At 39.2% G+C, this 26,540-nt stretch overlaps 1 protein-coding gene across 12 annotated transcripts in view; it reads right to left on the bottom strand.

Annotated features, from left to right (window-relative positions):
- Positions 1–26,540, bottom strand: part of MTHFD2L (methylenetetrahydrofolate dehydrogenase (NADP+ dependent) 2 like) — a 130,617-nt gene that overhangs the window by 26,999 nt on the left and 77,078 nt on the right. For 2 of the 12 annotated variants that reach the window (XM_041724446.1, XM_041724445.1), the window contains exon 7: positions 1,146–1,271. The exons of 1 other annotated variant lie outside the window; for it this stretch is intronic. In XM_041724446.1, coding sequence (XP_041580380.1) covers positions 1,146–1,271 — 126 coding nt within the window. Of the gene's footprint in view, positions 1–1,145; positions 1,272–6,770; positions 7,169–16,702; positions 16,826–19,353; positions 19,472–21,222; positions 22,370–26,540 lie in introns of those variants that run through there. 9 more of the 12 variants (XR_005983024.1, XM_041724451.1, XM_041724441.1 and 6 more) reach the window with 9 other exon arrangements.

Here is a 26,540-nt window from a genome sequence, read left to right as displayed (position 1 = left end):
TTAAAATGGCATCATCTATTATTCCTTTCAGTTTTTCTATAAAGACATACCTATAACTGATAAAGTTCCTGACATGGTCCAGATTCAACACCCCCCCACCCCACCCCCAAAAAAAGTTCTTGACATGGCCTTGCTTTGTTTGGCCAGAAGATCAATCTAATAAAGATGATATTTCTTTTTTAAAAAAATATTTTATTTATTTATTTATTCATATATATATATATATATATATATATAGAGAGAGAGAGAGAGAGAGAGAGAGAGAAAGGCAGAGACACAGGCAGAGGGAGAAGGAGGCTTTATGCAGGGAGCCTGAGGTGGGACTCGATCCCGGGTCTCCAGATCACACCCCCGGCTGCAGGCGGCGCTAAACCGCTGCACCACCGGAACTGCCCTAGATGATATTTCTAATATGAACATATCTCCAATTACTTTACTAAATTCATATCTCATTGGACATCTAAGATTCATACATTATACTGAAAACCTGAATGCCTCTAAGTATCTGATCCTCTTCCACATCTTTAAAACACAGGTGAGAATGTTGACTTGAATTAACAAGGTAACTCTCTAGATCTGAAATATTGCTAGGATTAGCAAACACATCCCAAGATGCCTTCTGGCATTATTTTTTCAAATATTTATTTATTTATTCATGAAAGACATAGAGAGAGAGGCAGAGACATAGGCAGAGGGAGAAGCAGGCTCCATGCAGGGAGCCCCGCCTTCCGGCTTTAAGTGTGAATGGCTGAATACATAGCATGGATGGTAAAGTATAGAGACACACTCAAAAATCAAAATAATGCCTGGTAGAGAAGGTCAGCTGAATTCTTTCACTAAAAACCTGCACTATCAGGAATTTAATCCTAAAACTAAATATTAATAGTGTAATTATACTTTCCTCCCAAGAAGTGAGAGGAAAAAAGAAGGAAGGAAGGAATAAAGGAAGGAAGTGGGGGAGGGAAGAAGAGAGGCAGGAAATATGTAAGTGATTAAACTCTTTTCCCTCAGAGGAAAGAGGTAGAATGATTGATAACTTAATAGTGCCTGCATCAAATACAAAGTTTCTCTCTCTACCATCAGAACATGCAAAGTAGAATCTTTCACTTTCTTCTTCACTCATCAAAAGAGATATAGTTTATTACCTTCAAAGTCCACATCTCCAACCAGTTTTGTCTTTCCTGTCACTGGGTCATGGACATAGTTGATACCCACATCAATTACAGCAGCACCTTCTTTAACCATATCAGATGTAATCAACTTTGGAATACCTGAAAGCAAAACAGAGTTGTAAAACACTCTGGAAAATACTTCAACTTCATCCTTGAGCCTAACAATTTATACATCTAATGTTTTGTTGTCATGGTTTTAAAAACTGTATAAAAATACACTGTTTCTAGGAAGACACTAACTGCACTTGATCCTTTCTGATCAAGCAGAAGAACAAAGGCAGCACATGGGAGCTTCTGTGCATCAAATCCTACCTGGATTTACCCTTTCACCTCAGAGATTTCTCCAGATGAGTTCCCACTGGAGTAGCATCCTTTTGTATTTCATGCACTGTAAACAGCACAGGGACATTATAGACATGAATAACAGGCTTCTGGAAAATTATTTGGAAATTGGAGGTTAGAGAGAAGGAAGGGTAGAGTGGAGTGCAGGGGAGGAATCAAAAGAAAAAAGATGAAGCAATAATAATTCGAATACTCAGGGTTGTGGTAAATGATAAAGTGTTGTACACATAGTGGTATCAACTCTAAATATGAAGTATTATCTTGGGCTTTCTTATTTTTTCTTGGTTTCTTTGATTCATTATGTTTTTATATGACTTGGAAAGGTATAAGACATTGTAAGCTCTACTCACTATTTCCTCATTGCAGTTTGAAAGATAGCTCTACAGGGAGCCTGGGTGGCTCAGCGGTTTAGCGCCACCTTCAGCCCAGGGCCAGATCCTGGAGACCCGCCATCGAGTCCCACGTTGGGTTCCCTGCATGGAGCCTGCTTCTCCCTCTGCCTGTGTCTCTGCCTCTCTGTCTGTCTCTCATGAATAAATAAGTAAAATCTTAAAAAAAAAAAAAAAAGAAATATAGCTCTACAGGGATCTTATGTTACCATTCATTTTCTATTACTATTTTCAAACTTTATTTCTTTTTTTTTTTTTTTAATTTTATTTATGATAGGCACACAGTGAGAGAGAGAGAGAGGCAGAGACACAGGCAGAGGGAGAAGCAGGCTCCATGCACCGGGAGCCCGACGTGGGATTCGATCCCGGGTCTCCAGGATCGCACCCTGGGCCAAAGGCAGGCGCTAAACTGCTGCACCACCCAGGGATCCCTCAAACTTTATTTCAAGTACAACATTACAAGCTAACAATGGGTTGATGCTTCAATTATTTTTGTTAATAATTAAGATATCATCCCCAAACTTAGTGTCTTAAACAACACTTCGTTATTACATTTCATAGTTCTGTGGGTTGACTGAGCTCAGTTGGATGGATCTTCCTTGGGGTCTTTCATCTACTTGGAATCCGACAGTGGCTGAGGCTGGAGTTATCCTAAGATGTGACTGGGCTGACTATCCAAGACGGCTCACTCACATGCCTGCAGTTGCCGCACATGCTTGGAGCTCAGCTGGGACTATCAACTGGAGTAAGTAGGTGTGGCCTCTCCTGTGGCTTGGGCTTCCTGGCAGCTGACTTCCAAAAAAGAGTGCTCCAAGAAACACGGAGCAGAAGTTGCCAGTCACTTAAGGCTGGAACCTGGAAGCTCTGTTATACCACCTCTGTTATATTGTATCAGCTAAGTAGTGGCAGAGATTTCACTTTTCAGTGAGAGGAAAATCAAAGATTGTGGCCATCTTTACCACTACCGTGTCTAGGAGGTGACTTACTCATTTTCACATTCTGCATCCCTTGCAAGAAAAGGACACATGTTGTGTCGTCAGAAGCTTTCTTCTACATTTAAACTATCCATTTAAGCATTCCAGATGGCTTAAATGTCACCTTGTTGTCATAAGAGTTTTAGTACAAGAATTTAAAGGCTATAAAGAAATGGTCAGTACTAAAGTAGATGTAGCTATTTGATAGGTTCCTCAACCACATAATAATATAACCAATGAGGCATTGATGTTTGAAATGTTTTTTCTCTAGCTTTCCTATCCTAGCCCATAGAACTTTTTCCTTTTAAATCAGTTCTAGTATATATATTGAGTATTTTTCTAAAGATAGTCAGAAATCCTGTTTCTTTTTGGCATCCAACAGAAAAAGAAAACATAGCCTTTTGGCTCTCTGAGCAGCGCCATGGCAGTTGGCAAGAATAAGCACCTTATGGAAGGCAGCGAAAAGGGAGCCAAGAAGTAAATGGCTGATCCATTTTCGAAGAAAGATTGGTATGATATAAAAGCACCAGCTACGTTCAATACAATAAATTTTGGAAAAACATTAGTTATTCAAAGAGCCAAAATAGGATCTGATGGCCTCAAGGGCAGTGTTTTCAAAGTGAGCTTTGCTGATCTGTTGAACAATGAAATTGCGTTTAGAAAATTCAAGCTAATTACAGAGGATGTTCAGGGCAGAAACTGCCTAATTTCCATGGTGTGGATCATTTCATTTCCCATGACAATATGTGCTCCATGGTCAAAAAGTGGCAGACTCATGTTGATGTTAAGACTACTCATGATTATTTGCTTTGTCTGTTCTGTGTTGGTTTTATAAAAAACACAATGATCAGATTCAGAAGACCTGCTATGTTCAGCACCAACAGGTGGCCAAACTCAGAAAAAGATGGTGCAAAATCATGACCTAAGAGATGCAGGCAAATGACCTGAAAGAAATGGCCAAAAAATTGATTCCAGATAGCATCAGAAAAGATACAGAAATACCTTGTCAGTCTACTTATTCACTCCAAGATGTCTTTCTTTATCAGAAAAGTAAAAATGCTGAAGAAGCCCAAGTTTGAAATAGGAAAGCTCATGGAGCTTCATGATGATGGTAGTAGTTCTGCTACTGGGGATGAGATAGGTGCTATAGTTGAATGAGCTGATAGATAGGAGTCACCAGTCCAAGAATCTCTTTAAAACTCAGACTTTTAATGGTGACAAATAAAAAATCTTATTTGTGATGCTTAATTTCTAATCATTCTTTTTAAATAATCTAAGCTTAGTGAATTAGATGTTCTGAACTAATGGTGAAATGAACTTTTCTGAACTGCTGTATGGATTTTATCCATTGCTCTTAGGTACTAAAGAGCTCTGAAAGATTAGTGATCTTTTTTTAAGCCATAGTGATCTGGATGGAAGTTTTATAGATGGTTAATAAAAGGAAAACTTTTCTTAAAAAAAAAAAGAGGAAACATACATTGATTATAATTTCAGGAACTCCTTTTAAGATGAAAATGTTGATGAAATAGTTATTAAAATTCAGCTACTATGCTTCTGAGAAAGATCCAAATTTCCCTCCCAATTGTAGTTGTTCATTACATTTTCTCAGTGAATATCAGACTGGCAATAATAAATGCACAATTTACAAAATGGAGGGAAATGTGTGTTTGATTTTAATTCTCAGGAAGATTACAAAATGGAAAAACCTTAAAGACTCTTTTTTTTTAAATTTATTTATTTATTTATGATAGTCACAGAGAGACAGAGAGAGAGGCAGAGACATAGGCAGAGGGAGAAACAGGCTTCATGCACCGGGAGCCTGATGTGGGATTCGATCCCAGGTCTCCAGGATCGCGCCCTGGGCCAAAGGCAAGCGCCAAACCACTGCGCCACCCAGGGATCCCGGAAAAACCTTAAATACATGTTTATTTTTTTTTCCGAGGATGACATCACATATACCCATTGTAGAAAATCTAGAAAATATGTAGGTTTAAGATGAAAAAAAAAATCACTATAATCATGCCATTCAAAGACAGTAAGTATATATTTTTTTAAAGATTTTATTTATTTATTCATGAGAAACAGAGAGACAGAGAAGTAGAGACACAGGCAGAGGGAGAAGCAGGCTCCCTGCAGGGAGCCCGACGTGGGACTCCAACCCAGGTCTCCAGGATCATGCCCTGGGCCGAAGGTGGCGCTAAACCACTGAGCTACCCAGGCTTCCCAGTAAGCATATTTTTATTGTGTTTCTAGGATTTCAAAATATTTATATGTCATATATAAAATACCTATAACTTTGCTAATATTGTGTTTGTGTACCCTACCATTTTGTCATTAAAATTAAATTGTGAGCATTTTCCCATTTTATCAATTATTTGACATTTAAAACCCACATGAAATAATTTATTATACGAATTACCATAAGTTACATAGTTCTGAACTTTTTAATATTTTGCTATTATAATTAAATGCAGTGATCATCATTTCTGTTCAGAAAACTACAGATGATTTTTTAAAAGATTTTATTTATTTATTCATGAGAGACACACAAAGAGAGAGGCAGAGACACAGGCAGAGGGAGAAGCAGGCTCCATGCAGGGAGCCCGACGTGGGCCTTCCCCGGGACTCCAGGATCACGCCCTGGGCCAAAGGCAGGCGCTAAACCGCTGAGCCACCTGCGTTGCCCTGATTTCTTTCTTTCTTTTTTTTTTTTAATGCATCCCTGATTTCTTAATTACAGCATCAAATTTGACAAAATTTTTCACTAAACCCTTATTAACTTGGTGGAAAGCCATGGGTTGCACAAAAGCTACTATTGTTATAGTCATGGATAGTTAACGTTTTCCAAAAAATGGTGATCAATGCATCTGTAAAAAGGTCTATTGAGGTCTTCCATGAAAAGTATTTGTTGATGCCATTTTAAAATTTTTTTATGGGGATCCCTGGGTGGCGCAGCGGTTTGGCGCCTGCCTTTGGCCCAGGGCGCAATCCTGGAGACCCGGGATCGAATCCCACGTCGGGCTCCGGGTGCATGGAGCCTGCTTCTCCCTCTGCCTGTGTCTCTGCCTCTCTCTCTCTCTCTCTCTGTGTGACTATCATAAAAAAAAAAAAAAAGGATAAAAAATGCTCCACAAAGAAAGTATATACTGCCCTTATTCCTCACTAGGGATATTCACAATCACATAAAGAAGGAATTAATCTGGGAAGGTTATAATGCCTTCCATTTCTACGATATTTTTAAAAAAGATTTTATTTATTTATCTGAGACAGAGTGCCAGAGAGAGAGCACGAGCAAAAGAGAGGGGCAGAGGTAGACTCAGACTCCTCACTAAGCAGGAAGCCCAATGCAGGGCTCAATCCCAGGACCCTGGGATCATGACCTGAGCTAAAGGCAGATACTTAACTAACTGAGCCAACCAGGCACTCCCATTTCTAGGATTTATTTTTATTTATTTTATTTTATTTTATTTTATTTATTTTATTTTATTTTATTATTTTTAAAAATATTTTATTTATTCATGAAAGACACAGAGAGAGGCAGAGAGAGAAGCAGGCTCCGTGCAGGGAGCCCGATGTGGGACTCCAGGACCACGGAGTTCATTAATTATATTTTTAAAGGCACTGAAAAGAGATTTCTTAGACATGATATATTTAGCTCCCCAAGTATACAAATGCAATATATTTAAATTCTTATCACTTGAGTTACAGTGGTATAGAATTAAAAACTATTTAAATATTTGGTAAAAGGGACTCCTGGGTAGCTCAGCGGCTTAGTGCCTGCCTTTGGCTCAGGGCGCGATCCTGGAGACCCGGGATTGAGTCCCACATCGGGCCCCTTGCATGGAGCCTGCTTCTCCCTCTGTCTATGTCTCTGCCTCTCTCTCTCTGTCTCTCATGAATAAATAAATAAAATCTTAAAAATAAATAAATAAATAAATATTTGGTGAATATTTAACACCAATAGGTTTTAAATGCTATTAGTGTTGTTTTCTGTTTTTTGGGTTTTTGGGTGTTTTTTTTACATTTTGTTAAAGTTGCAAATGAACTTTTCTTAAAGTTCAAATAACTATTTCCTATGAGCTTTATTTTTATTGATTGATTTATTAATTTATTTTTGCTGTGATCATTCCATGGAAACCTATCCTTAATTCTTACATAATTTGAAGACTCAAGCATTGTAGGTGAGAACCGAAACTATCCACACCCACATAGCTTACTGTATACATTAATATGACTTTATTATTCCACTATCTTCATCAAGATGACTTTATTATTCCAGGAAACTCTTGCTCTGAAAGACAGAAGTTGCAAATAATTTCACTGTCTTGAGAAGTTATTTAAAAACTCATTTTAATTAACATCCAATTGTTTGACTTTTCAGTAGATAGTATCAAATGACTATTTGTTCTCCAAGACTCTCGAAAATCCTTGCTTCAAAATCCTCTCCTTGTTTACCCACCAATCCTAGCCTTTTATATTATGATCCTTACCTAATTCTAAGCAAGCCTCCACATTAAAAGATTTGCCTTAAAACAAATTTCAACATCTAAGAATCCCAAATTTGCTTCTATACCCCAAGACACTACTAAGGCAAACTGGCTTTTGGGGGCTGTGGGGGCATCCCTGATTTGTGGAATTTTATGATTTCTGTGGTATAAATACTGTTCTATGGCAAATGACATCAACTGAACATAGAAAGAGATGCTCAGGATCAACCTTCACAGGCTGGATGATTTTAGGAAGCTCCAGGACAGCATTCTTCCTAGAAGACTGCTAAGACAGTGTTTTCCCATGCTTCTATAACCATAAGCTCAGATTGTTTTATTAATGGATTGTTTGGGTATTTAGGGAGAGCCAGTACTCAACAATATTGGGGACCCATGAAGATCTCATCAATAATCACTCTTGGCCATGACTCAAGATCTCAACTCAGAAACCATGGGTGCCTCTGTGGCCCCTAGAGCCTCTTGCTGAGCTATTGGTCTCTCTGAGTGGAATGATGAGGTCAGTCTTGTTTTGAGTCTGAACTTTGGTTTCTTTTATTAAAGCTCCCCAAATGCTGAATTTATTTTGTCTTCTATGAATAAGGAACCCTCTTTAGGAATCTTTGATTACCTGATCATTTAAAAATCTTTTATCCTTAGTAGAGATCAGTCATTACTTAGAATGAAATTTGTCTATGTCCCTGTCATTTTTGTTGTGTATCTATATGGGAGAAGTTCACAGGGAGGATATGTGAGTAACCTGGATAAATCCATTCTTCAAACTGGCCCTAGGAATTGAGAAATTCAGAGAGTATCTTCTGAACTTTAGAAAATTCTGTGGAAAAACTATGCCTCAGGTCACTAAGTAAAATTTTATGAGAACTTTCTTCATAAAACAAGAGCCTTGTTTTGTCTGTGAAATCTCCCCAAACCTTTCTGTCTGGGGAGAGCCACAAATTGGTCAGGTTTGTAGCTGGAGACAGGCCAGCCATTAGACAAGGGGGGGTGGTGGCGTGAGGCACAAGGTATACAAGCAGCACTTTCAACTCACCAGTCCCAGACTCTCCTGGATTTGCCTCAGTACCAACACTCTTATTCCCTCTGATATAGACTCCTGCTTCTTACATATGTTTATACCAATTCCCAAATTCTTATGATTACCTTTCTAGATGGCATTATTCCACCAAGAATAATTTAGAATTATAATAGCCATCTTGAAGAACTTTTGAGGTGAACAAAAGTGTTTGTTGGAGACTTATGTTACAGCGTAAAGGAACAGAATTCCACACATCAGTGGTCTGTGTTTTTTACTGTTTTTGAGGAATTTTCCAAAGGTATTCAGAATCCAAAACTGTTCCCTTAAAAGATGTCTTGGCCACGGCAAACAAAAGATAAAAACCTAAAATTGGTGTCTCTTCTAGATTCCTCCAAATCTCAGTACAATCCTAGCCTTCATCCTATTATTCTTCAGCTATTTCTGCCATTTTCTTCTGACTTGTTCCTTTCTCTCCTGGCTGGCCAGAAACCTCCAGAGTGCAAGGAAAACTGCTTTGGTTTTAAGATCCAGTCTTATTCTGAGCTGAAAGGCAGTGTTAAAGATTTTCCAAAATCTAGAAAGGTTTATTTTCCAAAATAAGCTCAAGTTAGAGTAAAACTAATAGAGAACTGATTCTTAAAATATTCATCCTCCTAGTTAAAAACCCCAGTGGGTAAGGATGTATTTTCACTCAGAATTTTAGAGCCATAAATGGAATATCAATTCCCTGTTTCCTATAGTAGCAAACTCAAATTCTATTGTCTTTGAACCTCCTGAGGCAATATATTGTGGTTTTAGATTTGTATTTTGTTTTCTTTAGTGTCCCTTTAGATCATAATAATCAAAACTTATTTGCCTTCTTCTGAAAATATCAACACTGTACCTAGCTGGGCCTGCTATGCCTGGAGTTTACTAAGGCACTTCACACCACACTTCTCACAAGTCCTCAGCCAGGGCCTAAAGAATTCCTGGAATTCTACTCTTTCATTCAGATGAGGACTCAGGACAGATAATCCATTTCAGAAGATATGAATCAGAAGTGGAATCTGAAGTTTCTAACAGTTCAAAGTACTTTTATATTAAGCTGGTCCATCAGCAAATATATTCCAGAAGTACATACGACAGAAGAAACATTACTTATGTATAATAAAGTAGGTATTAGATCTTACAGAAGCATTTGCTGTTATGAACTCCCATCTTGATATTTAATAGTTTTCAAAACTCTCAATTGTCTAAATTCCTGATAAAACATTTCAATTCTATATACTGGGATATTCAGTAATATATGAAATTTAATTGCTACATACTTATGATATCATCATTAAAAAATTCTAGCTTACAAATATAATTACACAGTAAAGCCCAAGGCCAGTTTATAGAGGAAGACTTATGTTTTTTTCCCCAAGCTAATTAATCCATCTATGAATTTATTTCTGAGAGAAAAAAAAGACCTATTATTAACACAGATTTTCAGAAATAATTGGGATAATTATTTTATGGTGAACTATTCTCATTAGAAAATTTAGTAAGCAGATTTCTGATTTATCTAGGATTTCTCTATTGTAGGTAAAAATCTCTTTCATTGATAAGTAGACTAACCCATGGGTGAGCTACACTGAATCATGCTACTTCAAAAGTTATGACTTTCTTATTAGATGACTACAAATCTGTTATTGGGTGATTCCTTATATGACAAATATGAAATAAATCACCAGTGTTTTCTTAGTAAAATATAATGAATAAACATAACACCTTAAAAACAATGCCAATAAGGGGCACCTAGATGCCTCAGTCAGTTAAGCATCTGACTCCAGTTCAGGTCATGATCTCAGGGCGTCTTGCTCTGTGAGGCATCTGCATGTACTTCTGCCCCTCCCCCCACTTGTACTCTTGCGCTTTCTCAAATAACTAAATAAAATCTTTAAAAGGGGGGCACCTCGGTGGCTCAATGGTTGAGTGTTCACCTTTGGCTCAGGTTGTGATCCCAGGGTCCTGGGGGATCCCTGTGGGGAGACTGCTTCTTCCTCTGCCTATGTCTCTGCCTCTCTCTCTGTGTTGCTCATGAATAGATAAAATCTTTAAAAAATCTTTAAAAAAACCCCAACAACACCAATACCTAAAGCACACACAGAGCACAATAGTATAGCCTAGGTGCTAAGTTTACCCTGATATGAAGGTGTGACCATTACCCCTTGAGCAAGTTTGAGGCTATATCCTTACTCCTATTAATTAGAATTCAAACTGAATATTTTCAGATGCCTATTTGACAAACTCAGAATTGAGTTCACATGAACTAAAAAAAAAAAATCCCTTCCTTATGAATCCTCCTATCGTGGTCATCTTTAAGTCCTTATGAAACGGCTCAGTCAAGGCATCCTGATAAAAGGAAGCACCATATTTACACATCAATTTAATTAGTAGAGTTCAAAGGGCTGTGCAAACATTATCTAATTAAACTTCACAACAATTCAGTGAAGCAAGAGAAGGTTTACCCATTATCCTCATTCACAGAAGAGAGATTTTGAGGTGCTGAGAGGATAAATGATTTCTTAGTTTCACAATGATGAGTCAGAGGTGAGGCTGGGAACAAAACCAGAACTCTTGTTCAGATATAAAAGTAGCACCATGGAAATGCTTATTCAGGTGGATCACTCCTGCCGATGGAAGTTGTCCTACTACATAAATAACAAGAGTAATTGCAGTGGAATTTGTATGAATGTATACGTTTCTTTCTAGATTAGAAAAGCTTTCTTCAGCATTATTTGCTTTGAGAGTCATATGATGGCTAACTGTATCCTAGCTAAATAGAACCTACAATACTAGTAAGAGTACTTCAGTGTCTTCCTCCCAAAGCCCCCCTGTAATTTCTAGGAACCTTCAAAAAGTTATTTATAAACTAGTGAGTCAGTGGCAATGACTACAGAGCATATTTTCTTTTTCTCTGGCTTCTTTGGTTCCTATCGGGTATTTATTTGGCTGTGATGCGTATCATTAGAATATATTGTCCATACCAAGGACAATCTCTGGATATCTAATAAAGCCTCTAATCCTTGGGGTGCCAGAACAATGCCAGGTTTCTCACAGAACTGAGGGCTAGCAGGATCCTGCTCTTTGCCATATTTGATCATTTAGGAGTATGGAATCCCTTTGTTCTCAGAAATTTACAGGATCACTCTTGAGCTTCTGCCTTGAATCTTTTCTCTCCAAAATCCAGTGAACTTGTAGAAGCTGGATGCACACTTCTCTTTTTTTCCTCTCATCAACCAAACCTTGTTCCCTTCAAATAGACATTGGTGCATCTGGGGCATGAGTAGAGGTTGAAGGTCAGTGGGGGTAATGGGCAGGGGGCTATATTACTAACCACTATGCTATATACACAGAGTATTAAAGCCAAATGGAACGGATTTCAAACATTTTTAACCCCTTTCTTTAAAGGAAAAATGTTTACCAAGCTCAATATGTAACATTATCAAAGCAAGGAGAAATGTACTAGTTGCAAAGAGATGGGGTTGGGGGGTGGTGCTCTACAGCCAGCTAACAGCCCCTTAGGTTCCCCAGAGTCAAATTTGAAAACTAGGGAGTCCAATTCCTTTTCTTTCAGGATGTGGCTCCTAAAGGCCAGATAGTCTCAATAATGCATACAAAAGAGACCTGATATTCAGGAAACACAAATCATTTTTGGATAATCCCTGTAATTCCCTTTGTCTATAGTCCTAGACCTTCCCTTCTCCTGCCTCATTGTGGGCTGGTGTCAGCCTATTGGTAACCAATTTTGTGGCTGGACCAGCCCCTGTGGCTTTTATTATGACTGTAAGACATTGTCAGCAATAACCATCAGGAAACTTCGAGAAAAAGGAAAAGCTTATTATTTATATGACAGCACACCATGGGCACACAGTGAAGTCACCCATAAGGAGAGATATACAGGCCTGGGATTCTGCTTTCATTGTGGGTTAGGGTGGAAATTTAAAGCGCAGGAAGAGAAAACACAAAGTAGCCCAAGTGCTCAGTTATCAAAACCAACCAAGATCTCTGGCAGGGAGGGCCAGCCTGGCTCTTTATCTAGTAGCTGGAGAGGTGTTTACTGGAGATAGCCATCTTTGAAATGGATGCCTCTTTGAAGTGTATGCCTTGGCAATCAAAACTCTTAGGCCTAGCTTATTAGGCACTTGGTTTACAAAAAGCAGCCATCAGAGCTTAATGCCACACACCTCCTTGAAGCAGTCAAGCTGTGGCTGAGACCATCTGTGCTTACAGACTCAGAGAAGTGATACAGACAGGAAAGAGAAGAGAGAAGAAGGAATTCCTCTCTGGCTCTTGGATTTCAAAAGACTAACACTTAGGAAAGATAGAGGGACTCAAGCTAGAAAAAGGGCTAAATATAAAGTCAGGACAGTTGGAAGAGGTGGTGAGAGCTTAAGACTTGAGAGGTTCCCAGGGAGAGGTTGCCAGTCAATGTGCCTTGGGCTGTGTCTTGGAGAGTTGGCAAAAAATCCAGTATTGGTTTGGGATGTTCAAAAACAAAGGCATCTTTTCCTCATGGTCTGGGTGGAGGTTCAGAAGGTGTCATGGCTCCAAATAATTAAATGGATCTAAGAAGAGCCTAGGCAGATGCCTTAGACACTTAGTTAAGAGTTTACCACTGCAGGGATGCCTGGGTGGCTCAGTGGTTGAGTGTCTGCCTTTGGTTCAGGTTGTGATCCCAGGGTCCTGGGATTGAGTCCCGCATCAGGCTCCTCACAGGGAGCCTGCTTCTCCCTTTGCCTGTGTCTCTGCCTCTCTCTCTTTCTCTTTCTGTGTCTCTCATGAATAAATAAAGTCTTAAACAAACAAAAAAAAGAGTTTCCCGTTGCAGAGTGATAAGCCACTGGAAACACAAGGGCCAGTGCATGTGTAGACAGTTGGCTGAGGACCAGATGAGATGAAGGATAGTTCGTTGGAAGACAGTTAAGGAACATAATAGTGAGAACTAAGTGCCCCACCATGTCTGGGTCCTTACACAACCTCAGGGAAGCTAGAAGGAGAGTCCAAATAGATGAAGCTTGAGTTTTTTACTACTTCAAATGAACTTTTTAAAGATATTAATGAAAAAGTCAATAACAATTGGGAGGGGGTAGGCTAACAGATGTTTAAGGATACAGCGGTTGGTCTAGATAATTGGTCACCAAACAACTGAAATGTTTTTAGAATTAAACCAGGGCAGCCTGGGTGGCTCAGTGGTTTAGCGCTGCCTTCAGCCCAGGGCCAGATCCTGGAGACCTGGGATCAAGTCCCATGTCATGCTCCCTGCATGGAGCCTGCTTCTCCCTCTGCCTGTGTCTCTACCTCCCTCTCTCTCTCTCTCTCTGTGTCTCTCACGAATAAATAAAATCTTAAAAAAAAAAAAAAAGAATTAAACCAGATCTACAACTACCAGAATCTCAAGCATAGATAACTGTCTTTAATCTATCATGTTTAAAGTATGTTGGGAAGACAATTTAACAGTGCTTTGCTTCTTAAAAGAAAATAATGAAAAAAAAAAAAGAAAATAATGAAGCCTCCACATATGCGAATTAGATAAACTGCCTTTCTTCTTTATCCACCACATAAAACTAGGGATCTTGTCTAGATTTCTACTAGACAAGTACTGCTCTAGAAAGCTTGTTGCTAGACAAATGTTGATAAAGAAAATATTAAAGTTGGCAGGTTGTATATGTATCAAATTACTATTTTACTAATCTATATATTTAGGATTATCCATGACAAAAATACTAGTCATGGCAAAGTTTAAATGCTTGTCTAGCCTCCTCTGTTCCTTGGCCAACATCTAAGATTCAGGTTTAAATCTCAGGCTGTACAGTTAAAACCTGGTAACCTTGAAGAAATGCCTATTTCAATTTCAGTCCCAGTTTCTTTACCTATATATCTAGAATAATAACAACTTCATAAAAATGGCTAGAGAAGTAAATGAAATGATGCATATAAAATGCCTAGCACATTGCCTGGCATCTAGAAATTACCCAATTCATGCTCAGGATATGCCAGAATCATTCACACATTATTCTGGACAAAAAAAAAAAAAAGTGGAAGAAGAGAAAGTTATCGTACCTGCATGTGCTATGTTATAACATGGTATTGATACTTAGGAGCTAGAAGCAAGGATGGTGATAAATAGGTTACACATTAGAAGCACAACATCACACCTTAGAAGCCTGGGACCACATCATCCTGACTTTGTGGCTTCCCAGACCCCTCAACATCTTAGCTTTGTGGCTTCCAAGACCTCAGAGCAGAACCCGTGCTCTCCTCTCTCACCTCTGCCCGGAAGGAAATTCCTAAATGCAATTTGCATTGCGGTTTTATTCCCCCCCCACCAGGGGGGAAAGCTGCCATGACATTTCCAGTACAAACCTTGTAGCATCAAACACTCCCCTTCCCAACCTGTGGGAGGAGCCTGTCAGATGACTGGAAGCAGCTTCCATTAGAGACTACCCTGTCTGTGACCCAAGGCCCTGCCCACATAAAAGGAAAGGACCCCTGTGGCCTCGGGTGGTTGCCAAGTCTGGGTCTGCCCATCCTCCCACTGAGAGTGTACTGTCCTTATAAACTGCTTTGTGTTTGCTACTCTGCTTCCTGCTGTCTTTATGCAAGTGAAGATCCTCCTGTAAAAGCCTTCCCTCTGGAATCCAGGTACTGAAACTTCTATTCACACAACACAGTCTCTCCCACTGATGACAGTATTTTTTAAACTGTGGTCTGTGACCCATTAATGAGTCCTGAAACAATTCAGTACCCATCAGCATTTTTTTTAAGAAATAGCATAGCATGACACAGCATGGCATAAATCAAAGAGCAAGACACATAATAAAAAAATCCTTCATAAAAATTTGTTTTATGTTTATATATATAAGTATATATTAAGTCATGAAATGTATATACTGCATTAAAGGCCCTAATTCTTTATCCCTATTCCCCCTGTATTCAAACTCCTTAACATATGACTTTGCAGTCTCTTTATTTAAGAGATGGAGTCTATTTTCCATGCTTAGAATCTGAGTCTGGCTGTAGAAATCAATCAGTCTAACAGAATAAGGCAGAAATGACAATATGCTAGTTCAAAACCTCCCCCCAAAAGGTCTTGCATCTTTCCACTTGCCCTTTGGCAACCCCGCAATCACTATAAACTCACATCTGGGCCTGTGTGCTGGTCCCAGGTTAAGGAGACACGCAAGGAACAGTGACAGTGCATCACTCAACCCCAGAGCAGAGGAGAGACCCAGCAGACTCACAGACACATAAATAAGCCAGTCAACTTATAGAGACACAAATTAATCAATCTGAGGTCAGCTGAACCTAGCCCAGGAATCAATCTCCCAGCAAACCAGAGCTGTGAGTTATAATAATGACTGTTGTTTTGTGCCACAGAATTTTGGCATGACTTGTTCTACTACAACAGTATGAAGTAAGACAAACAAACAAATTGGTCATAAATAAAATACTTGAAAGATGCAAGTTAGAAATCGACATATATCCTACCAGTTATAATGGGCAGTGAATTTGTTTTCTAATAGATCCCTAATACCTCCACATATGATAACATGAAAGGTCTTTTATTACTCCTTCAGACCACTGTACATCAGAACTTCTCATTTATGATGTTATATAAAAATCACCTCCTTTTTGTTTCTGGAAATTTAAACAACACAGAGAAGTAACATAGAAAGATATATCAAAAACAAAGTAATAACACAGAAAGTAGGAAGAAAAAAAAAGAACCCCCATAATGCCACCACTCAGATTTAACAAATATAAACACTTGGCATATTTACTTCAAGTGTTTTTTCTAAGTTTGCACTTTATTGTCCTTTAAAATATTAGAACTGTAGATATAGGTAAAGTATAACTCAAACTTAATCCTCATTCTTATCCCCTTGCTAGACTACTGTGTATTCTCCTAATCTTCTAATCTTTTTCTCATTCCTTTGTCTACATTTATATGCTCCTGCATATAAACTACACATAAAGCATTGAGAGGCTTTTAAAACATAGGGATGGAATAAGAAGCACATACTAGATGCAAGTTACTGGTAATATTTTACTTCTTGGGAAGGGGTAAGCACATAGGTATTAATGATTATTATATAATTATTATATAATTACTATTATTATACTGACCCTATATCTTGCAAACTTGCCAACCTGACTCACAAATTCTAGCAGTTGTTTTGTAGATTCCACAGGATTTTCAGATAATCATGTTGTCTGAAAATAAAGACCATTTTACTTCTTCCTTCCCAACCTGGATACACTCTATCACTTTCCTTACCTGATTACACTGGATAGAACCTCCAGTAGAATGTTAGATTGAAGTGGTCAGAGGGCAGTCTTTGTCTTGTTCTTGATCTTCAGGGGAAAGTATTCATTCTTTTACTGTGAAGTATGATGTTAGCTGGAAGGTTTTCATAAATGCTATTTATTAGGTTGAATAAGTCTCTTTCTCACTCTGCTGAGAGTTTTTGTGGGACGAATGATGGATTTGGTCAACTGTGATTTCTGGGGCTATTGAGATTTTTAAAAATTATTATTTTTTGGGCAGCCCCAGTGGCTCAGCGGTTTAGTGCCACCTTCAGCCTGGGGTGTGATCTTGGAGACCCAGGATGGAGTCTCATGTCGGGCTCCCTGCATGGAGCCTGTTTCTCCCTCTACCTGTGTCTCTGCCTCTCTCTCTCTCTCTCTCTGTGTCTCTCATGAATAAATAGATAAGATCTTTAAAAAATATATTATTATTTTTGTTTGGTTGGTTTTAGTTTGTTAAAATGGTGAATTACATGGGTTGCTCTTTTTGAAAGTTAGACCAATCTTGCATTCCTGTGGTAGACTTCATTTGGTCATGATGCATTATTCTTTTAATATATTAAATTTGCAAAAGTTTTGGTTAGAATATTTGCACCTATATTCACAAGAGATAGCAGTCTATAGTTTTCTATTCTTGTAATCTTTGTCTAGTTTTAGTATCAGAGTAATGCTGGCCAGTTGGGAAGTGTTCCTTCTTTTTCAATTTTCTGGAAGAGTTGGTATAGAACTGGTAATACTTCTTTATTTTTTTTTATTTTATTTATTTATTCATGACAGACAGAGAGAGAGAGAGACAGAGAGAGAGAGAGAGAGAGGCAGAGACACAGGCAGAGGGAGAAGCAGGCTCCATGCAGGGAGCCTGACATGGGACTCAATCCAGGGTCTCCAAGATCACACCCAGGCTGAAGGTGGCGCTAAACCGCTGGGCCACCGGGGCTGCCCCAATACTTCTTTAAATGCTAGGTAAAATTCACCAGTGAAGCCATTTGGGCATTGAGATTTCTTTGTGGGATGAACTTTATAAATGTAATTCCTTTGATGGATATAGGGCTATTTAGGTTCTAGCTTTCTTCTTTTTTTCTTTTTTAAAAGATTTTATTTATTTATTCATGGGAGACACACAGAGAGAGGCAGAGACATAGGCAGAGGGAGAAACCAGCTCCTTGCAGGGAGCCTGATGTGGGACTCGATCCCAGGACCATGGGATTATGACCTGAGCTGAAGGCAGATGCTCAACCACTGAGCCACCCAGGTGCCCCTCTAGCTTTCTTCTTGAGTGAGCCTTGGTACTTCGTGTCTTTCAAAAAAATTGGTTCACTTCATCTAACTTGTTAAATTTATTGGCATACATTTTTCATCATATTCCTTTATTATCCTTTTAACATGTTAGAATTTGTAATTACATCAACTCTCTCATTCTTGATACTGGCAATTTGTGTTTTCTATTTGTTTTCCCTAATCAGTCTGGCTAGAGGTATGTTCAACTACATATATTTTCTATGTATTCCACCCAAAGGCTTGTGGATCTTGGGTTTTTCCGGTTTGGATAATAGAAATAGGCACTATTCCTGGCTCTATGTAGGTGCTGGGCACTGTTATCTCCATTCCTTTTAGGTGATTCTTTCTCTGTATAAGTTTCCTTATATACATGCACCCTGAGTACTCAAGAGTGCCCCCCCCCCATCTGAGTCTCTCTCTCTGCAGCCTCTTAGCGATACTGTGTCCTGTGAACTTCAGCCACTATGGTCTTCCCAGACTCAAGGCTCATTCTCCTCAGCTCAGAAAGTCCTGTGTGCTTTACCAGGGTGACCCCCATCTCATGACACAGCCTTGAAACCCTCAAGCCAATCAGATGGGATAATCAAAGTGCTCACCTTATTTGTTTCTTATGTCTCAAGGGAGAGTTGCTGAGTCTAGTGAATGTAAATTGCTTTTTCATATATTGTGTGTGTGTGTGTGTGTGTGTGTGTGTGTGTGTGTGTGTGTGTTTTCCAGTTGTTTCAGGCAAGGAAAACACCCTGTTCCTATATCTTGGTCAGAAGCAGAGTCCCATGATTATATTATTTTAGGTGAATACATTTTTATAAAGAAGGTTCACATCAATACCTATAAGTCTACAGTATTCAAGTGTTATCTGTTGTATACATGCACACCATTCTATTTATCTATTCCTCTACTGGTGAACACTTTCACTATTTTTAGTTATTCACTATTAAAACAAACTGCAGTAAACATTTCTGATTATACCAGCAGATTTCTCTTTAGTCACTTGAAAAATGAGATCTCTACACCATATGATAGGCACATTTTCAGATTTATTAGCATTTTCAAATTACCTTCTGGAGTGACTGCCATGAAGCACATCTCTTTCAGCAGTGTTTACAAGTATATGCTTTCCTACATCCTTGCCAACATTAATATCATCAGACTTTATTCTTTGCCAATCTGATGTGTGAAAAAGTATCTCATTTTGAGTCGGCATTTACCTGATTATTAGTGACATTGAGAAATTTTTCATATTTACTATTTAAACATCTTTTATAAATCACCCCTTTTAAAATTAGGTTTTTGTATTTTTCATAATCATTTAAAAAGATTTATTTATATGAGACTGTTCCTTACCATGGTAAGTTTCTGTCACCATTGGATCCAGGGTGGCTTCCCAAGACCTGCGGTCTCAAGATCACTGGCCCCACCCACTGTGTTGTCTTCTCATAAGACTTTCAGGGTCATGCAATTCCTGGCCAAGAAATAAAAGTAGAAACTGTGCATTCCCTGGTGCATTTGGATGGAAGCTGGTAACACAATCAGAGACAACCTCAAGAGGAGACATGGGAGAGAGCCAAGCTGGGCCTACAAGTAATCGCACATGATATGGCACATGTATATGTGCTATACGATGTCCCTTGCTCCTACCGTATGTCTGTAGGTTACCGCTGTAACATCATGTCCCCTGGACAATAGACATGTTTTACTGGGAAAACCATTTTCTACCATTTCTATGCTTCTGTCCTAGTAGGCTGGTTCAGTGATAAATATGTGAGACCTTAGGTTTACATAATAAATATGTATTTACATATACTGGATATAATGAAGATTTTTTGTCCCAATATAATGCTTTATATTTTATTTTAACTTTATTTTTTTTTAATTTTTATTTATTTATGATAGTCACACACACACAGAGAGAGAGAGAGGCAGAGACATAGGCAGAGAGAGAAGCAGGCTCCATGCACCGGGAGCCCGACGTGGGATTCGATCCCATCTCCAGGATCACACCCTGGGCCAAAGGCAGGCTCCAAAGCGCTGCGCCACCCAGGGATCCCTTATTTTAACTTTAATGGGCACCTTGTTTATAGGTTTTAAAAATTTGATTTGTTCGGGGCCTCTGGGTGGCTCAATTGACTGAGTTTCTGACTTGATTTCAGCCTAGGTCATGATCTCAGGGTTGTGAGACTGAGCCTAGCATAAGGCTCCATGCTCAACGGTGATTCTTTTTTTTCTCTCTCAAAGAAACAAACAAACAAACAAATCTGATGCATTGAATTGTGTCATTTTTTTGTTGTTGTTGATTTTTCATTTGTGTTTGTATCTTTTCTAAGAAAGCTTTACCTGGTTGAAATTCATGGAAATGTTTTTCCATTAAAATCTCCAAAAATTCATTTTATTATTATTATTACTTCCATCTATAATTAATTTTTATGTATGGTATGAGGTAGGAACTTAATTGGATTTTTTTTCTTCCAAAATAGGAAGCCAATTGTTCTAATACTATGTATTGGATTGCTATTTCTTTCAAAGTTTGACAACACCTTTATTTCATACATACATACATATGTGTTTGTTTCTGAGTTTTAAAATTTCCTCTCCCCTTCTCCTTTCCCTTTCTTCCTTTCCCACAAATCAGTTTGTATAAGGCACAATAATATATTTTACAAAGAATTAACAGAAATTATCTCAGAGCTTATTATTTTATTTTTTAAATATGAAGAACCCTAGTCTTTCGACTTATTTTATACTTAATAATCAGATTTCCTACTTCTTAGGTTAGTTTTGGTCATGTTTTCCCCTTAGGTTTAAAAATACTGCTTTTTTTTTTTTCCTGCAACAGTTTTGCCACCAGAACACAGGTGTCATGAAAACCACCGCTAAACCTAAACCAAAAATGGGACAGGAAAAGACTCACATCAACATCGTCGTCATTGGACACATAGATTCGGGCAAGTCTACCACTACTGGCCATCTGATCGACAAATGTGGTGGGATCGACAAAAGAACTATCGGAAATTTGAAAAGGAGGCTGCTGAGATGGAAAAGGCTCCTTCAAGTGTGCCTGGGCCTTGGATAAACTGAAAGCTGAACGTGAACGTGGTATCACCATCGATATCTCCCTGTGGAAATTCGAGGCCAGCAGTATTATGTGACCATCACTGATGCCCCAGGACACAGAGACTTTATCAAAACATGATTCCAGGCACATCTCAGGCTGACTGTGCCGGCCTGACCGTCGCTGCTGGTGTTGGTGAATTTGAAGCAGGTGTCTCCAAGGATGGGCAGACCCGTGAGCGTGCCCTTCTGGCTTCCACACCGGGTGTAAAACAACTAATTGTTGGTGTTAACAGAAGGATTCCACGGAGCCACCCTGCAGCCAGGAGAGATCCGAGGAAATCCTTAAGGAAGTCAGCACCTACATTCCGAAGACTGGCTACAACCCGACACAGGAGCACTGGTGCCAGCTTCTGGCTCGAATGGGGACCACGTGCTGGAGCCAAGCGCTCACAGGCCTTGGTTCCAGGGACGGAGAGTCCCCCTAAAGACGGGAGCCCGCGGGCCACACTGCTGGAGCCCGGGCTTGCGTCCTGCCGCCGCCCCGTCCGCCCGACAGGCCTCGCACCTGCCTCTCCAGCACGTCCACAGCATCGGGGGTGTCGGTGCTGGCCCGGGCCGAGCGGGCCTGGTGCTCTTAGCCTGGCGCGGGGGTCACCTTTGCTCCGGTCAATGTCACAGCTGAAGGAAAGTCTGCGGAAATGCACCATGAAGTGAGGCTCTTCCTGGGGACAACGTGGACTTCAAGGTCAAGAGCGCATCTGTCAGAGATGTTCGTCGTGGCAACGCGGCCGGCGACAGCAGCAATGACCCACCATGGAAGCAGCGGCTTCCCGGCTCAGGGGGTTATCCTGAGCCACCCGGGCCAGGTCGGCGCTGGACACGCACCTGTGCTGATGGTCACGCAGCTCCCAGCGCCGGCAGGTGCTGAGCTGAAGGAGAAGACAGATCATCATTCTGGAAAAAAGCTGGAAGATGGTCCCAAGTCCTGAAATCTGGGGCTGCTGCCATTGCTGATGTGGTTCCTGGCAAACCTACGTGTGTCCAGAGCTTCTCTGACCGTCCTCCTCCGGGCTGTTCTGCTGTTCGTGACTGTTTGCGCGGATGTCATCAAAGCAGTGGACAAGAAGGCCGCTGGGGCTGGCCAAGTCACCGGGTCTGCCCAGAAAGCTCCGAAGGCGGAATGAATATCATCCCCGACACCTGCACCCCAGTCTCCATCGGTGGTGGAAGAAGGTCTCAGGACTGTGTCAATGGGCCATTGAAGTTGAATAGTAAAAGTCTGGTTAATGATGACAACGCATCGTAAAACCTTCAGAAGGAAAGGACACTGTTTTGTGGACCATTGGTTTGTGTGTGTGTGTGTGTGTGTGTGTGTGTGTGCGTGTGTGGCAGTTTTAAGTTATTAGTTTTAAAATCAGTACTTTTTAATGGAAACCACTTGACCAAAAATCTGTCACAGAATTTTGAGACCCAATAAAACAAAAGTTTAATTAAAAAAATAAAAAATAAAAATATCGAGGTTCTAAAATTTCATGGCATAAATTTATTTATATAATTCTTTATTGTAAAATGTTCCACAATCTAGTTACATGCAACTTAAATTTTTGTGATGTTACTTTTTGTGCCATCACTTTCTTTTTTCCTCCTCTCTCCTAATTTTGCTCCTAATGACTACACACATCCGGGAAAATTCTAGTGTATTCTATAGTACAGATTATAAATTTATTTTAGTCTTTCACTGTTGGTATCAAACCCAGTTTTTAGGCTCCACTAATTGTCAATTGATTGCTCTAGTGTTTCAAGGATACCTTGAGGAACAAATTGCTCTGCAGTGTGAATCAATTAGATTTAAGCTTCTTTACAGAGATAATCTTTGAGGCCAGTCTTTTGTCCCACTCACAGGAGGTGTTTTCCCGGTTCTATTTTTCCTTGTATCTCTGTTAAACATACAGCTGATCTGTGATTTAGCATGTTGCTCTCAAGAACTTGCCTCCTCTTAGTTGTCTACCACCAAAATCTCCATTATTTTTAAAAGTGCCTTCAAGGCTTGATCTTCCCTTTAGTCTCTCCAAATAAAGTCATTGTCCTTAGAAGGACCTACCTTGCTCTCTGTTCTTCCAGCCAGTCTCCCTATGCAAGAACTCTGAGCTACTTCTCCAGGCCTGAGGGTGGGGACAGTGGCCCATGGCTTTAATGAGTTTCAGAGAAGAGACAGAGACTCTGAAGAGCTGAACTGATGTGGTTTTCTTTGTCCCACACTTTTACTCAGCCTCCATAATCTTTCTTCACACAGATCCTGTAGTACTGTTGGTTGAAAATTTTATTTCCAACTTCAGCCATATTAGATTGAGTGTTACTCTACACATTCTGCCCTCAGACAGACATATTTTGGAGGGAGAGCTCACCTTAACATCATGCCTTCTACTGATGTTTTAGGGACTCATTCTAAAGGAGACAAACTTTGAGTCCTTATATATCTAGAACTTTCTTTGTTTCACTATCACTTCTGAGTGATAGTTCGACTAGGTAAGAACCTTAATTTTTCCCCCCTCAGGGCACCTAGGTGGCTCAGATGGTTAAGCATGTGCCTTAGGCTCAGGTCATGATCTTGAGGTCCTGGGATGGAGCCCCACAACCCGCTCCCTCCTCAGCGGGGAGTCTGCTTCTTCCTCTCACTCTGCCCCTCCCCCTCGTTCATTTTCTCTCTCTCAAATAAATCAATAAATCTTTAAAAAAATCAATCAGTTTTCTTCCCCAAATTTTTGAAAACATTACTCCATTGTCTTTCGGCATCCACAACCATTGATAAGTAAACAGTCTTCACTCAAATCCTTGTTCATTTACAAATACTTTCTTTTACCCTTGTAAATCTTAGGATTGTTAATGTTCTGAAGTTTTAATATTATGACATAGTTTTAATACTATGTCAATTATTTTGACATAGTATTTCTCATCACAGTGAATCTTTTCAAACTCATTATTTCTCTTCAGTGTCATAAAATTATCAGTGATCCTCCTTTAAGATGCTATCTATATTATCCCTACTATCCTCTCCTGGAGGAGTTTCTTGAATTATTGTCCATATCACAAGTTGAATTCTGAGATAAGTTCATTTAATTATCCCAGTGGACTTATTTTTCTGCTGTGCTCATTGCTATTCAGTTTGCCTTTAAAGTTTTATTTTTTAATTCCAATAACTACATTTTTTATTGCCAATGTTTCTTATTATTTATTTTTAATAATTATCTATTCTTGTGGCATAACCCCATATTCTTGTTTTTAAACTTTCATTCTTCTCTCATGGCTGTAATCTCTTATCTTACTAATGGCATCAAAAGTCCTTATTTTGAAGTCCTTTTTTGGTTGTACTAGTATATGTATTTTCCTCACTATCAGCTTTTCTTGTTTACCAGTTTGTTGTCTTTCATTGTCTTTGTGGAGTGCCTATGTAGTCATTTTCCACAGAGTGTCTCCTCCGAGAGCCTCCTGCTGTCTTTTTTTTTTTTTTTTTTTCCATTCTCCTCTCTTATAAGCAAGGTTGTGGTGGCCTCTGCACAGGCTCTACTGGCAGTCTGGCTCCTCTGCAAGTCTGACACTGAGGGCTACACTCTTTACAGTTCTATTTCTAGAAATGCTCCTGTTAAGGCTCAGCTCTGGGCTCCCATAACTGTACGAGCTGTGTTGCAGGAGCCCCAAGCTAAATGTCAGGAGGTATTGCTGTCCTTAGGTCAGCTGAGAGTCAAAAGCAGGTGGCATTTTTCCCAGCACCCAGTTTTACACAAGTTGTATAGATGTGGCTGTGAGCTACACACACAACTTGTGTGGGCATAAAGATAATGGCACCTTTTTCCAAGCACTCACTTGGGTTCCAACCCTTGCCTGCCTATGGACTGATTTCACAGCTCTGACTGTTCTGAACTTTATTTGTTCCCCATTGCCTTTTTCTTTTTTTTTTTTTTTTTTGCCTTTTTCTTTTAGGAAAATATCCTTACTCTTGAATACAGAGATCTCTCGTTCTTGTTTTCTAGAACAACTATGTTTATTAATTTTAAAAATGTTTTGCTCTGATGTCTGTTTGTAGCAGATAGGACAATATGTGTACATTTCAACATTACTGACCAGAAAATAATACAAATAATTTCTTTATATAAAATGTTCTATATTAGCAATGATATAATATATACAGAACATATGATACACAATATATACCATAAAATATGCAGAAATCTTATTTTCCCATACATATAGAAAAATCCTACCTAATGGGATAATAGGTTTTAAGGTCTATGAAAATTGTTCTTGAAGGTACCATGCTGGAGAACAATCTACTGCCTCTCAGTGAATCCAACATGGCTGGTTTTTCTCTCCAGTACTTGATAAGATCAGTTTCTCTGATTGATACCAGAGGTGGTGGCTGTCTCAGGTTTATGGGCCATGCTGAATGAAAAATAAGTCATATCTTTCATCTACAGACTCACATATAATGAAGTATGATGCCTGAGTTCTAAGAGACATGTAGGAAGCAATACTGTCTGAAGGTAGAGTATATTTATATTTCTATGTTATGTTCACTCCTGGACATTCCTAATTAAATAGAATGTCAAGTAAATAGCCTGTATTATTTAGTATACTATTTCTCACTGTTTTTTAATATTACTATTGCTTTAAAAATTTATCTAGGTTAAGTGCAAGTACTATGCAATTCATATTACCATATGCTGTGATATATTAATGATTTTATTTACTTCAAAGGGAATATTTAAGCATATACCATGGGATGTCAACAGGTATGGTTTCAACTATTAGAGCAGATAGCATGAGTTGTGGTAATTGAGCAGCTTAGGAATTTAGACACTCTCCCCAAATATCTAACTTATACTCAGGAAAGTGCATTCTCACATAGCAGCACCTAAATCATTCTTAACCAAAATCGAAGCCAAGCAACACAATGTCAATTTAAAAAACCTACAGGGGACACCTGGGTGGCTCAGTGGTTGGGTGTCTGCCTTCGGCCCAGGGCATGGTCCTAGAGTCCCGGGATCGAGTCCCGCCTTGGGCTCCCTGCATGGAGCCTGCTTCTCCCTCTGCCTGTGTCTCTGCCTCTCTCTCTCTCTCATGAATAAATAAATAAAATCTTAAAAAAAAAATACAGAAAATTCTGAACAGCAAGGGCACTGAATTAAAGTCAGGAATTCTTTTGTCTAGGACTGGGTACCCAACAACTAGGGAGTATGACCCAAGATACATCATATGACTGTTTGGACAACACATGTAAAGTAAAAGTTATAGACATCTACTCCCTAAGAACACCTCAAATATAAATATTTCATAAAATATTCACTAACTTTTCCCAACATATAATAGGCACTTATTGATGGCTTAATGCACTATGCTCTGTCTGCATACTGACAATGCAAAAATTAAGAAAAATACATGGTCTGTTTTTAGGAGTTCATGATTAAATAGGAGAGTCGGACAAC

Source organism: Vulpes lagopus, chromosome 12, assembly GCF_018345385.1.
Source record: "Vulpes lagopus strain Blue_001 chromosome 12, ASM1834538v1, whole genome shotgun sequence".
Taxonomy (NCBI): Eukaryota; Metazoa; Chordata; class Mammalia; order Carnivora; family Canidae; genus Vulpes; species Vulpes lagopus.
This window is presented reverse-complemented; position numbering and strand designations above follow the sequence as displayed.